Genomic DNA, 13,380 nt, shown 5'->3' on the forward strand with positions numbered 1-13,380 from the left:
TACTACTTCATGTTTATCATCTACCAATTCTTGAAGTTTTTTTAGTAAAATTTTTGTTGGTGATGATGTTTGCAATACTTGATCTTTATTGGTTATCTGTGTATTGCTTATTTTACGAGATCGTTCTTGGTTTTTATGATTAAAACATGATCTCATGATTATATTTCAAAAGTTACGTTCTTCTCTTTTTTGTTCATAACTAGCTAAAAGAGGAGTAAATTTTTGATGATTTTATTTTTCTCAAAATAATGTTTTTGATTCTTAAGATCTAGATGACTAAAGTTAAAGGTCATTCTTTTAACTTTTATGTTCGTAACGAGCTATTTGGAGGAGATTACTGGATACTAGTGAATTTGTTAATTTCCAAGAAATTTCCTTCTCTTTTTGAGAAAGGTTGCTTTTGTTGTTCTCTTCGAGAATGTTTTGAACTTGTGCTTAATTGATATATCTTTATGGAAAGTGTTGTTGTAGGATTTTAAGAGAGAACTATACGTTTAAATCCCTCCTTGGTGAGTATGCTAAGTTGCAGAAACTTTGGCTTTACAAAATTCGCCTCTTTGTTAGTATTCAAAGTATGTATCCCTTTATAATCCATTCCCCGTGTATCATGACGAACCTTAGTTAGACCCGTATTCTCTTCTTCCAACAATTTGATCATTCTGGAAGCATTAACTGGATCAACCTTAAGTTATTCAGTGTAAACTTTGAGACTTTGTTCCGCATATCCATTAGACTCGTTCATCTCAGAATTCTTGAGATTCTCTGCTTCTGTTTGAAGTTTTAGTTCTCTCTCATGACTTTTAAAAATATGATCTAAAGTTATTCATAGCTTCAAGGTAATCGACTCTAATAATAATGTCATAATTCTCTTTCTAGTTCGCTTCTTTTTGAAGTATCACATTCGAGTTCCTTCGATTATGGAGTTACCACACTAACCTTTTCAGGCACGCCTCCAAGAATTGCAGTGGATGCTTTATTCTCTTTATCACTATTTTAATTAGAAACTAGAAGAAGAGTGTCCTCAATTCTTGTTTCCCTTGGTTTCACTGTTGGGAAACAATCTTAGTAATAGCTTTTAATAGCGCGTTTGGATGCACACTCAAAAGTTAATTTTTTGACTTATAAAGTAAGAAATCAGTTTGGATGTAGAATTTTAAAACGATTTTTAAAAGCAAAAATTTTAACTTTTTATGAAGCAAAATAATTTTAATTCTAACTTCTTCTTCTGACCTGTACTTCCAGAAAAACAGAAATACTTTTGCCGCAAGGGTTCATCGCTAATTGAGCTAAAAGAGCCAGTACCTGACCAATTTAGACTATAAGGCTCGAACGGTAAATATACAATCTGTTTGCCTAATTTTCGGAAATTTTCTCTAGAAACTTCTATTTATAAGAGATGCTGCGTCTAATTTTCTTTTTCTCCCTTCCCCATCTCTCCCCCCCTTCCGACACCACTGTCATCCCCGATATCAAATCTCTCACCGGATCAACAACGCCAGTCCGCCACTATTTACTAAATCATCGTCACCGTCGATGCCACTGACGTCCGTTAATTTGTAGTCAAAATGAAAACGGAGTAAAAGAAAATTAAACAAATATCAAACCCTAAAATGAGAAAGAGGAACTGAATGTTACAGAAGTCGGTCTTGATTGATAAAGCCTTAGAAAAGAAGAATAACCTGATATTGAATATTTGAATCAGGGTTCACTGAAGTGGATAAAGAAACCCTCTCAGATTTCATGATCAGAAGATTTTTGAAATAGATTTCTAAAGATGAGTGTTGAACCGTTCAACAGGTAAATTCTTGAGTTTGTGTTGAACATGCATATCATTATGATGTTGTTTATAATTAGTACTAATCTTATTGCGGTTGTATTGTCAATTTAGGTTGGTGAAATTAGCAGCCCGTGCTTTTTATGATGACATTCCATTGAAAGGCGAGAACCAGCCTAAGAATGGTAGAAGTGATAACCGTGGAATGGCGGTTGTGATTCTAGATGCCCTTACAAGGTTTCATTATTCTGTCTATTCCTTGTCACATTGATTGTGTGGAAATGAAATTTCAAGTTTTCAACTGATTATTTGGTGAATTGAACTGTAAATTAGCTGTCAGCATTATGGGATGATTTAATTCATCTTCTGTAGACTAAATGAAAGTGGAAAATTAACATTTTAGTTATAAACTGGGAAAATGAGACACTATTGAGTGGTTCCTCATAATTCATCTAGCTGACTCATGATATTAGGTTACAATGTTTTGATGATTTTAAAGGCATTATTGTTTCTGCTATTTTGTGAGAGTAATTTTTGAGAGGTTTCTTGCCTTTTCATTTTCCCCTTTAGGCGACAATGGGTCAGGGAAGAGGACTTGGCCAAGGATTTGAAGCTACACACAAAGCAACTACGCCGGACTCTACGTTTTTTCGAGGAAGAAAAGCTGGTCACAAGGGACCATCGAAAAGAGGTTAGATTCTTAAGGGAGATAAGGATTAGACAATTATCATTTAATCAACAGACAAAAGCAATTATCCTAAATGCTAACTTCAATTCGTTTATTACTGGGTATGATGCTTCGCGCAGACGGCGAAAGGTGCACAGAGATTTAGTGCTGCAGTAGCCAACACAACTGATGGTCATGGGAAAGAGGGAGAGGAAAAGATAAAACTGCATACCCATTCTTACTGCTGCTTGGATTATTCACAGGTTGCTCCTTGTAGATGTATAGCGTTCCCTGTTATTACTTGCATGAATCTTCGTTACATTATCATGTTCTGATTAGGCTTTTTCTTTGTAGTGATAATAGTGAATGGTTTGCTTATGAATCTGTGTAACAGTGCAGGTCACAGCTCTGCAAATAAGACCGATAACAATTCTTTGATCTATCATGTATGTTGTGTTTGGGGGTAGCGAGCGTGTGCCTCGCCCAAGTGACACATAGAATTTCCTATATCCATTCTACGTCTCTTGTGTTTGGCAACTATATCCCCGCTTAAAATTAACGTATTAACTATTTGAGTACCCAAATAATAAAAGCAAGCAAAAGCTTAGAATAATCAAGCAAGCCAAAGCAACAAGGAGCCACATATATTTCTTGTGAGGGCATGTATATGATGCTTTCCTTTGTCACCTGGGAGTCTAGGCATCAGATTTGAACATTCTATAATCCGTGGCAATATGAAACGATATTTCTTGTTTTCGGTCTTATTTGCAGGCATCAGTAGTTACCCTGTTTAAGATATTTTGTTTGATAAAGATATTACTTTAGTCAGAGATGTTTTTATTTTTTCTGCATTGAATTGATCCAAATTGAATTTCCTTTATTGGATCTCTTAAAAAATTGTTTTCCTGTACTCAGGTATGTTGTGTGAAGGACCAATTTTGATCTCCATTAACCCAGCATTTGACATATATTTTACTACTAAATTGTGTTGTCTAATTGTACTGTTAAGTTTTTTTTCTTTTTTTTGGCATTTGTATACTACTATATTACCTAAACACAAACTCGTTCTTTCAAGCCCATAAGGAAAGGATGTTGAGTTGTGGGTTATCTTAGGTGCGTTCCACTGACCATATTAGAGAACAGTGAAAGTTACTTTTTTGACGGTAAACAGTAGTTTATTAAGCAGTGGGTTTTAGAGGTTGTCGTGTTATGCATTTTCAATAGCTTATTCAATTCTTTAGTGATGACACACTCAGCAATACAGCTTCCGATTGAGATTTATATTCAAAGTTGGCATTATCTATGGTATTTCCCATTTGTGAATAAACCTTCATGTGTATAATCTAAAATCATGTTGTTCTTAGAATAAGGATCATTGGCCATTCTTTTGCAGATTTACGATGTTGTAAGATATCGACATCACCGCATGAAGAAAAAACTGAAGGATGAACTTGACTGTAGGAATACAGTTCAGGAATATGTGTGCCCTGGCTGCAAGAGAAGGTTCTCGCTACTCGTTTCATAGTTTTCAACTTTTAGTCATCGTTGCTTGTTATTACCTTAAGCTCCAAGTTCGTGTAATATCATTTCTTCAGGTATAATGCGCTGGATGCACTTCAACTAGTTTCCCTAACGGGTGAGGGTTTTCACTGCGAAAACTGCAATGGTGAACTTGTTGCTGAGAGTGACAAATTAGCTGCCGATGAAATGGGTGATGGAGATGATAATGCAAGGAGGAGGAGACGGGAAAAGTTGAGGGACATGCTTCAAAAGATGGAGGTACACTACTGATAACTGTTTTATTTTATTTGCTGATAGAAAGATTCAATTGAGAGACGAATAGAAATCATGCATTTTGAGTCATTTTAAATCAGCATAATGGATGACATCTTGACAAGAGTAACAGCTGAATGTTCTGTTCCTTACATTATCCGCTCAACACGATTTCTGCATGGAACCAGTAAAACTAGTGAGATCAATAATATTTACGGTTTGATGAAGGTTCGATGGGTTTATGCTAGTCTAAATTTAGTTTGATCAGCACTTCCGGCATCCCTGGTCAACGGAAATACCATGTATTGGTTAACTATAGTTGTTTCTTTTAGGCATAATATTCTAGATGTGAGTGCAGGGACAGCTGAAACCATTGCTGGAGCAGCTCAACAGAGTGAAGGATTTACCTTGTCCTGAATTTGGTACTCTCCAAGCTTGGGAAGCCCGAGCCAGTGCTGCTCACCGTGCAGCACATGGTGATGCTAATGGGAATGATCCATCTAAGTCTTCTCAACAATATGGTGGAACACCTTTGCCATTTATGGGCGACGCAAAGGTACTTGTGTAATCTACTTGATCCTGTATGGTTTGGTTTCCGTGTCTTTTAGCAGCAATTTCTTCTGATTCGTGTTGTAAGAAACTACAAAAGCTTCTCTTTCTGATCAAAACACTTTCTGAGCCTCGCCAGCTTTGACACAATGAGAGGGCCTCCCTTTTAAGTTTTCCCGTTTGACCGTGTGGGATACATTACATAACTTGATTTATGCATGGGTGTCAACGTATTTTACTCATTGTGAGACACTTACAGGTCTCGCTACATAGATTCAATTTTTAATACTTCTAGGGATTATCCATTAGGATATAAAAACTTATCCTGCAGTACTTGTATTAAGAATTCAGAATGGAGAAAATGTGTTCACCATACTCTAATTGGAATGTTTTTTGGGCAAACTCGTTTGTATGGTTTGAATGTTAGGAGTCACTTCAGCATACTTTTTGATGATGGATTTAGTTACAAGTTTTTTCTCTGTTTGTTCTTATACTATTTAGTTCAATCATGTCTTCTCTATATTCCTGGTGCGCGCTCAGTTTGTTGCTGACTCTTGGCAGGTTGAAGTTGATTTTGGTGCGACAGCGAAAGAAGAGGATGTCAAACCTGATGCTGGAGCGATGAAAGTCTTGCCTCCTTGGATGATCATGCAGGGCATGAATCTCACCAAGGAGCAACGCGGAGAAGCCACTACTGAGGAGTTAAAGGTCGATGGGAAGCCAACATCTGTAGATTTGTCTGATGATAAAAAGCCAAAAGTCGAAAAGGAGGATGAAAAAGATACAATACAGGCTAGTACAGAGCGATGGACTTAGCGCCTCATATCCCTCACATTTGTATATTATTTTTGCAACTATAAAAACGTATATATAACATGCTATAAGAATATAAAATAACTTTATATTTGTGTGATGTTCTTTTTCAGAGCGAGTACTATAAAGCTTATTATGCAGCGTTAATGAAAAGGCAACAAGAACAAGATGAAGCCGCGAAGATGAATCAAGAAGAGCTAACTAGTTCTGAAAATGGTTTCTCAGATATGCCTTCTGATCGCCAGGTGGGCATGAAAGCTAAACGTGAGGACGATGATGATGTTGAATGGGAAGATGCCCCAACAACAGGTATGGGTTAGTGAACAACTTCTTTAGCGATCTTCTGGCACAAGTTACTTAAGCCATTAAGTTTTTTTAATGTCATCCATAATCAAAGAAACAGTATAATGACAACTTCTGGTTGTCACTCTCATGCCCGATTGATTTCCCTTCTGAATCTTAAGAACTGTCAGTTTTGCTGAATGACTGTGAATTTCATTACAGGAAAGGCAACTGGAACTTGTAAGTTAAACGATTTGAATGCTCCTGTAGAAGAATCGGAGGAGGATGAGATAGACTGGGAAGACGGTTAAATATTCTCCACTTTCAAGGTTCAATTTTTTTCCATCTTTGTTATATCCCTCAATAGAGCTGCGATAAATAGGAAAAGAGAAACAAAGAAATCCAGATCTAGGAAGGTTGTTTTCTTTTCCTCCATAGGTCTATTACTCTTTTGTATTCATTATTGAACACCCACACGGAGATTTGTATCTAGTGTTCTTCAATTCCCTTTCTCCTATCTAGTGCATTTTGTGTGTTTAATTGGATGTTAAACGTAGTCCTTATGTGAATATCAGTCTCGTTTAACACTATTCAGTTTACCAGTTTGAATCTTTTAAGTTCAAGCGGATTCAAGCATAAGTGTAACAACTTAGCTAGCATTTCAAATGAAGCCCGAAGTTCTGCATCACTCAGTTGTGACACTTGTTAAGTTCTGCATCACTCAGTTGTGACACTTGTTAAGTTCGCCATTTCTTCATTTATTACTAGTTCTATCCTTTTAGTAGTACCAAACGCATGGTAATTTTATGTGCAAGTGTTGAACTGTTTTGAGTGAAGTGGATATCATTTTCTTGTTGAATTCCAGTCTTATCCTCTGTCCTTGGATTAAGATTCTAGCCTATTCACTGGGTGCAATTTATGAACACAGTTTAGATTGTGCTGACAGACTAATCATATTTGCACCGGCTGAGCAAAATCTACTCTCAGACTCAAAATTCCCTACATAACCCAAATGTTTGCAGTGTGACCAAATATTTGCTGTATTGGCACATATTATAGCCCCCACCATCCCCCAACGACCTAAAATCTGCGGGGGCAAAATTTGTACGATCTGCCCAAAATATGTTCCTGGGCAAAATTTGCCTAATGACTTGCTATAGTGATACACATTCACCCAAAATCCCCTCGATGCCCCAAAATTTGTTAAATTTTTAAAATGTAACCCTGTATTAAGATACTGTTGATATGAGTCCGCAATCCGCATGAATGTGCACCCACCAATCACTCTAGTTAAATGTTGGGATGATGCGTATGGAACTATCGATGGCACACGTGGAGGTCGGTCGGTCCTATACCAGACTGTTCTACTGGATGGTAAACTCTCTTAAGGCACACTCAAGCTGCAGGAAAGAAAACCTAGCAGCAAATCAACTACATTTAGTATATTACTCTTTTTTGTTTCTGTGTGTGTTCTGTCTTTCTCTGAAACTTCTTCTTCTCCTTGTTTCTAGTTATAAACTATTTGGGATTACCAACAACTCACCTTAAATTTCGCCATAAGCTAATAACTTCAAAGCTACATTCTCATTCCCCAAAGATAGGGGGAAGAAAACTATCCCTTAAATATAAAAACCATTCTCCCTTCCTTCCTTTCTTTCTTTCTTTCTTTCATAACCTTCTCTTTTTCAGGATTTTGTGTGTATTCTTCTCATTTTTTATGACCAAATTTTTGTTTAAATGAAACAAGATTATGTATTTCATGAACGTACTTTATATTACTAAGTAGTATTATTAGCAATACTAATCATTAAAAAATGGGTTTGACAAATTCCTTGTTAATGACCTCAAAACACTACCATGTGTTCCTTGAACGTTAAGGAACTTCTATTGTAAACAAGAAAAAAAAAAGGTCGTCCACTCTTCACTCTCCCTCCCTCCCTACCTCCCTTTTACTTTCAGTTCTACACAACTATTTAGCCATTTTTTTTCAACTCTAATCTCTAGATATATATACATGGCTGACTAATCATCACCATTAACCTTATTACATGTTGTTATTGGTTTCTCAATAGATTCAAGCTGTCATATTACTACTAGTAGTGGTACTACAACTATTCACCCCCTAAACCCGTCTTTCTGCTTCTTCATTAGTTTTCTTCTCTCTGTCTTTCATTTTTCATACCCATGCTGCTTGCTTTTCTTCTTCTTCTTCTTCTCCTTAATAAATTTGATGGCTTTGAATAAATCTTCGTGTCTGTTATTGGTGACGCTACTTCTTTGGTTGTCGATTATTATGTTCTGCATTCATGGATGGAGATATAGTAAGAGTACTGGTAGTAATAAGAACATAATAACATCTCTCTCTTTACATAATGATCATCGAAGTTTCGTGATCGTAAACAGAAAAATGTTATCGTCGTCTTCGTCCAGACCATCAACAAGTAATAGTGGTACTACTACATTCGACTTCACTCCATTCTATAGACATCATCACCACAAACACCATGGGCACCGTCACCACCACTACTACAACTACAACCCCGAGCCGCCACCACCAGGAGGAGGTACTAACAATGGTCATGAAATTGATCCACGTTATGGAGTTGAGAAGCGGTTAGTTCCCACGGGTCCAAACCCATTACACCATTAAAATTGATCTATCGATCGATGATTATTGGTCGGTCACATAGAGGTTCTTTAATTCTTATATTTTTCATAATGTCTGTTGGTAAATATACTTATTATTATTATGTTGTCATATTACGATATATATCATTTTCTTTGAGCAAGAACAAACAAACAAAAAAAAGTTCAGTGTAGTGATTCATCATTCTCTTTCATTTTGTATGATTCAATTATTTTTTCCAGTGAGATCTCTACTAATTGTTCAGATCGAATTCAATAACTCAACAATTAACTAGAACTCATGATTATTTTTGGTCACAATTTATTTTTAATTTTGTTTAATATATACTTTTATTATGTAATAAGTATTTGTTGGGAGGATTAAGATGGATATCGAAATCTATAAACAAAGAGTAGTTGGGACGGCACGGCACGGCACAAATTAAGATGGAGAAAAATTTGTTTTCAAGAAAATGATATACTAATTTGCCTTCTATTTTAATAGATTTAAAATGGGGGTTGTTGTTGATTAGACTTGTCGGGATCATAATCTTCTTATTCAGATATTCTCATCATTTCTGTATTTCTATTGATCCATAGTCAGTACTAATAGTTGACTAAGTTTTGTATCTTCCCGCCACTAACCATCATATGTAGAATGTACGTACAAAAACCATTGTATGTGAACAGAAATGACGGACTGATGACAAAGAAATTTCTCGGAAAACCGATTCCAGAAGATTTTTTTCTTGTTTAGAAATCTCCTTTCTGTTCTTCATTCTGAAAAAAGATGTCTATGAGTCTATCTAACACCACTCTTTTATAAATATCCGTCTCAAATTTTGTCATTTCTTTTTTAGAGGACCAGGAGCCGGCATAGACCAGGGACGAGCAATTGCCATCACGGATGCTGGTCAAATATATATTTTGCCCCCATCGTACCTATTCATTAGCTTTACACATTTTATAAGTTCTCTTTTCTTCCTCTTTCCATGGGATTGGTCTCGCCACTGCTTTCAAATGAATTCTGCATATTGCAATATTTTTGTATTACAATTCAATCCATACTTTTTGAAGGCTTGGTTAGCTAATTTTACTTTAAAATGATTCTGACCACCAAGTACACGAATATGACCAAAGTAGATCCTGGCTTTGTCTTTCTCTGGAGTTCTAGAGGGACCTGGGGCCGTCCGGCAGTCTCTTTCAATCCAGTGTAAGAGAAGCTTTCACAATGCCTAACCAAAAACTTTTTGGAAATGGAAAGTCTTTTGAGTTTGACATCAAATTTCCCAATGGGCATTTATATGGGATTATGGATACATGTGAAAATTAGATGAATACGGAAACTAGTTAGAGTAGTTTTCATCCTAACATTCGATTTATCTACGAGGAATTTACTCCTACTACAATAACACAATAGGTAATTCTTCTTCTTCTTCTATTTTTAAATCAGTGAGTCATAGCTTATGGGCAGGCATCTTAAAGTCCAAGGATCATATTATACAGAATAATAAGTTTCAGTTAAACAACGGTAGTAATGTTTAATTTTGGAATGGATAGGTAACAATACTTTACAAGCTTCCTTCCCTACCCTATTCAAACTGTCCTGAAAAAGATGTGCTTCCGTTACATTGTATCTCTGTTGATTTTGCTTGGAACTTAGAACTCAGTATGAATCTGAATGAGCATGAACTAGGTGAAATTATCTCTTTACTCTCAATGATTGGCGATCCTAATTCAATCATAGGTGATTCTGATTTAGAGGATGATAGAACTTGGGATGGTGGAGGATATTTCAATGTGTCTAACTGGTATGATTCTTTGGATGTTGAGGGTTATCTTTCTTTTCCATGTAAACAACCATGGAATCCTAAAATCCCTTTGAAAGTCTCATTCTTGGTTTGGACCATTTGTTATAATGATGCTCCTATTAGAGATTACTTAGTTAAAGCGGGTAAGTCAGATCAGGAGAGATGCTTGTTCTGTAATGTAGCGCAAGAGACAAACATGCACCTTCTTCTTCATTGCGCAGAAAAAACAAATATCTGGAATTATTTCTTGTCTTGTTTTGGTTACGACCGGGTTTTTGCTAAGAATGTTAAAGCTTCTTTTTGGGAATGGCCTAACAGAAAAAGTAAAGATATGAAAAAGAAACTTTGGGGTTATATTCGTTTTGCAGTTTGGTAGATAATATGGCAGGAAAGAAATGCTAGATTATATGGCGGAAGGAGGGGAAGAACTTTCAATCAACTTATTATTGCGATAAAGTGTACTCTTTTTAATTGGGTTTGCCTACAAAGTTATTTGATGGTATTTTTTTTAAGTACACTTATTTGTAATTGGGAGGCAATGATAAGCAGTACATAATCATTAGCTCTTCTTTTTTTATTTTTCTTTGTATCTGTCACTTATGGTGACTCTTACATCTTAATATAATTTTCCTTTTCCTTTGTCAAAAAAAAAAGTTACTGACTTCCAATTTAAATAACATTGATAAAATCTAATTGTCTCATCAACAAGAGCATCGTCTACTTATGTTAGAGCATTGCTCGGTCGAACTCGCATGCGTTGCTATCTCAAGCATGTTTGTCAATGTTAGTGATCAAAACTATATGTCTTGATTTCTAGTCTATTATAGCTAAGTCTCGGACTAGGATAGTAAGTGTAGTTGAGCTCAAGGACTTCATGGCGATTCATCATACAAGAAGAAAAACTACTCAAGGAAACGGTGGAACTTCTCGACAAAAAGGTATGTGAAGACTTGAACTTATCTGTCACTCAAAAGTCTATCTATTCTATCTCCTACTTCTTGAGGCAAAAAGTCGTATGCTATATATATAGACTTAGTTTATACACATTTGGTATTTCGAGATGATTATACCTCGCCTATCTATATATCGAAATATGTGTTGGTAAGCGTATCGCTTCGACCATGTTTATCTTTACCTAGTGACGAAAGTCATGATATGTTTCAATCACTTTGAAAATTGCTTGGACGAGAAATGGTGTAACAACTATATAACGTCCTCTAAGAATGTTTCAATGATTGGAATGAGAGTTTAGATTACATAACCAATGATGGACATAAGTATTGTTGTGGAAACACATATGCGCATAAGTCCTATCCCTTGAACCAAAGTTTGCGAACTTTGTTGATAAAGAGAAACCGGAAGAATGGCTTGTTGCCAAGTCCGCGAACTCAGTCCGCGAACTGCCGAAGTTCTCAAACCCGAGAATTTCTGCTGGAGTTGACAAACTACTTGCGTGAAGCTAAGTCTGCGAACTCAGTCCGCGAACCGGCGAAGTTCTCATACCCGAGAATTTCTGCTGGAGTTTGTAAACTCTTCCCGGTAACTTAAGTCCGCGAACCTAGTCTGCGAACTTGAGAAGGTTATATATCTGAAGATGATTTCTGAACTTAAACTTAAAAAGACTAAGGAATGCAGTTTGCAAACAGTGGCTATAAAAGTTCATGAAACGATTCAAGTGAATCAAATCATCTTTGCTTCAATTGTGTCTTATATAGTACATAAGATTTTCTTGCAATTGAACAACTCTCTAACTAGTTCATTTGAATTCATTTGAACTAGTTATGGTGAAGAAGAACATGGTTGATATGAAATGCTCATATGGCTAACCTTTTGGTTAACTATTGTTGAACCAACAAGTGCATACGTTTGGGTACGGTTAACAAACCTAGAAGGGTGCATTGTCAAGTGTGTGTAACAAGCTAAGTTTTCGATCTAACGGTTGAGAAATATTAGCTTGAATCTAAATCAGGTTTTCATCTAACGGTGAATATTGAATGCTTTGTTACTAAGCTAACATTGATTGCAAACCCTGATTTGAAAGACTATATAAAGGATACATCTAGTATTGTGCAAAACTAATCCCCACACCTTACGTGTGATACTAGTTTGCGTGCTAGAGTCGATTATCCTTTAACCTTTAGTTTTATTCTTATAAAACCAGGTTAACGACTTAAAGACTTTATTGGGATTGTGAAGCCAGACCGATACTACTTTTATCGTAGTTGTGTGATCTGATCTTGCATGTTCTATCGTACGAGTACAATCAGATTAATTGGATTGAGATTGATATCTCCGATAGGAAAGATATAAAAAGTAATCACAAACATCTTCGTCTCATTGTTTGTGATTCCACAACATCTTTTTTCGCTACCATACGATTAAGATTGTTGTGAGGTGATTGATAACTCTAGGCTGTTCTTCGGGAATATAAGACTGGATTATCAATTGGTTCCTGTTCACCTTGATTATTATCAAAAGACGGAACAAAAGCTTTAGGGTTTATCTGTGGGAGACAGATTTTTTTATTGTCAAAGCCTGCGATTTTGGGTCGTAGAAACTCTTAGTTTTGGGTGAGATCAGCTAAGAGAATCAAGTGTGCAGTATCCTGCTGGGATCAGAGGCATAGGAGCATAACTGTACCGTGGATCAGTGGGAGATTGATTTGGGTTCAACTACAGTCCAGTCCGAAGTTAGCTTGGAGTAGGCTAGTGTCTGTAGCGACTTAATACAGTGTGTGTTCGATCTGGACTAGGTCCCGGGATTTTTCTGCATCTGCGGTTTCCTCGTTAACAAAATTTCTGGTGCCTGTGTTATTTCAATTTCCACATTATATTTTTTTATCTTTATAATTGAAATAATATAGGTTGTGCGTTAGATCATCAATTAGAGTAATCCGACCTTTGGTTGTTGATTGTCATTGATTGATCCTTGGATATTGGTCTTTGGTACCATCCAAGTTATTCCTTGTGTTTGATTAAAGACTCGCTGATTTCTATTAGCTTGAGTAAATCAAAACAATAGAGATATTTTAACTCCTTGAGATACTTTTACCTAGATTGAGTCTGACTGTCTAGTTGATTCTCTCG

General features: G+C 36.2%; 1 protein-coding gene across 1 annotated transcript; it reads left to right on the forward strand.

Annotated features, from left to right (window-relative positions):
- The first annotated feature begins 1,411 nt into the window (after window positions 1–1,411).
- On the forward strand, window positions 1,412–6,546 carry LOC113275642 (transcription initiation factor IIE subunit alpha-like). Its single transcript, XM_026525179.1, has 10 exons — window positions 1,412–1,797; window positions 1,889–2,011; window positions 2,345–2,465; window positions 2,582–2,704; window positions 3,835–3,944; window positions 4,037–4,220; window positions 4,573–4,770; window positions 5,325–5,555; window positions 5,690–5,885; window positions 6,081–6,546. Exons 1-10 carry the CDS (start codon window positions 1,775–1,777, stop codon window positions 6,167–6,169), a joined length of 1,398 nt encoding a protein of 465 aa, XP_026380964.1. The 5' UTR covers window positions 1,412–1,774; the 3' UTR covers window positions 6,170–6,546.
- Window positions 6,547–13,380: the final 6,834 nt, after the last annotated feature.

This window comes from Papaver somniferum, chromosome 4 (genome assembly GCF_003573695.1).
Source record: "Papaver somniferum cultivar HN1 chromosome 4, ASM357369v1, whole genome shotgun sequence".
NCBI lineage: Eukaryota > Viridiplantae > Streptophyta > Magnoliopsida > Ranunculales > Papaveraceae > Papaver > Papaver somniferum.

Bases quoted from the DNA above. Each gene is read 5' to 3' on its own strand.
- LOC113275642 (XM_026525179.1), top strand. From the start codon at position 1,775: ATGAGTGTTGAACCGTTCAACAG. The intron at 4,221-4,572 runs GTACACTACTGA...ATGTGAGTGCAG, and splicing joins ACATGCTTCAAAAGATGGAG to GGACAGCTGAAACCATTGCT. The intron at 4,771-5,324 runs GTACTTGTGTAA...GACTCTTGGCAG, and splicing joins CATTTATGGGCGACGCAAAG to GTTGAAGTTGATTTTGGTGC.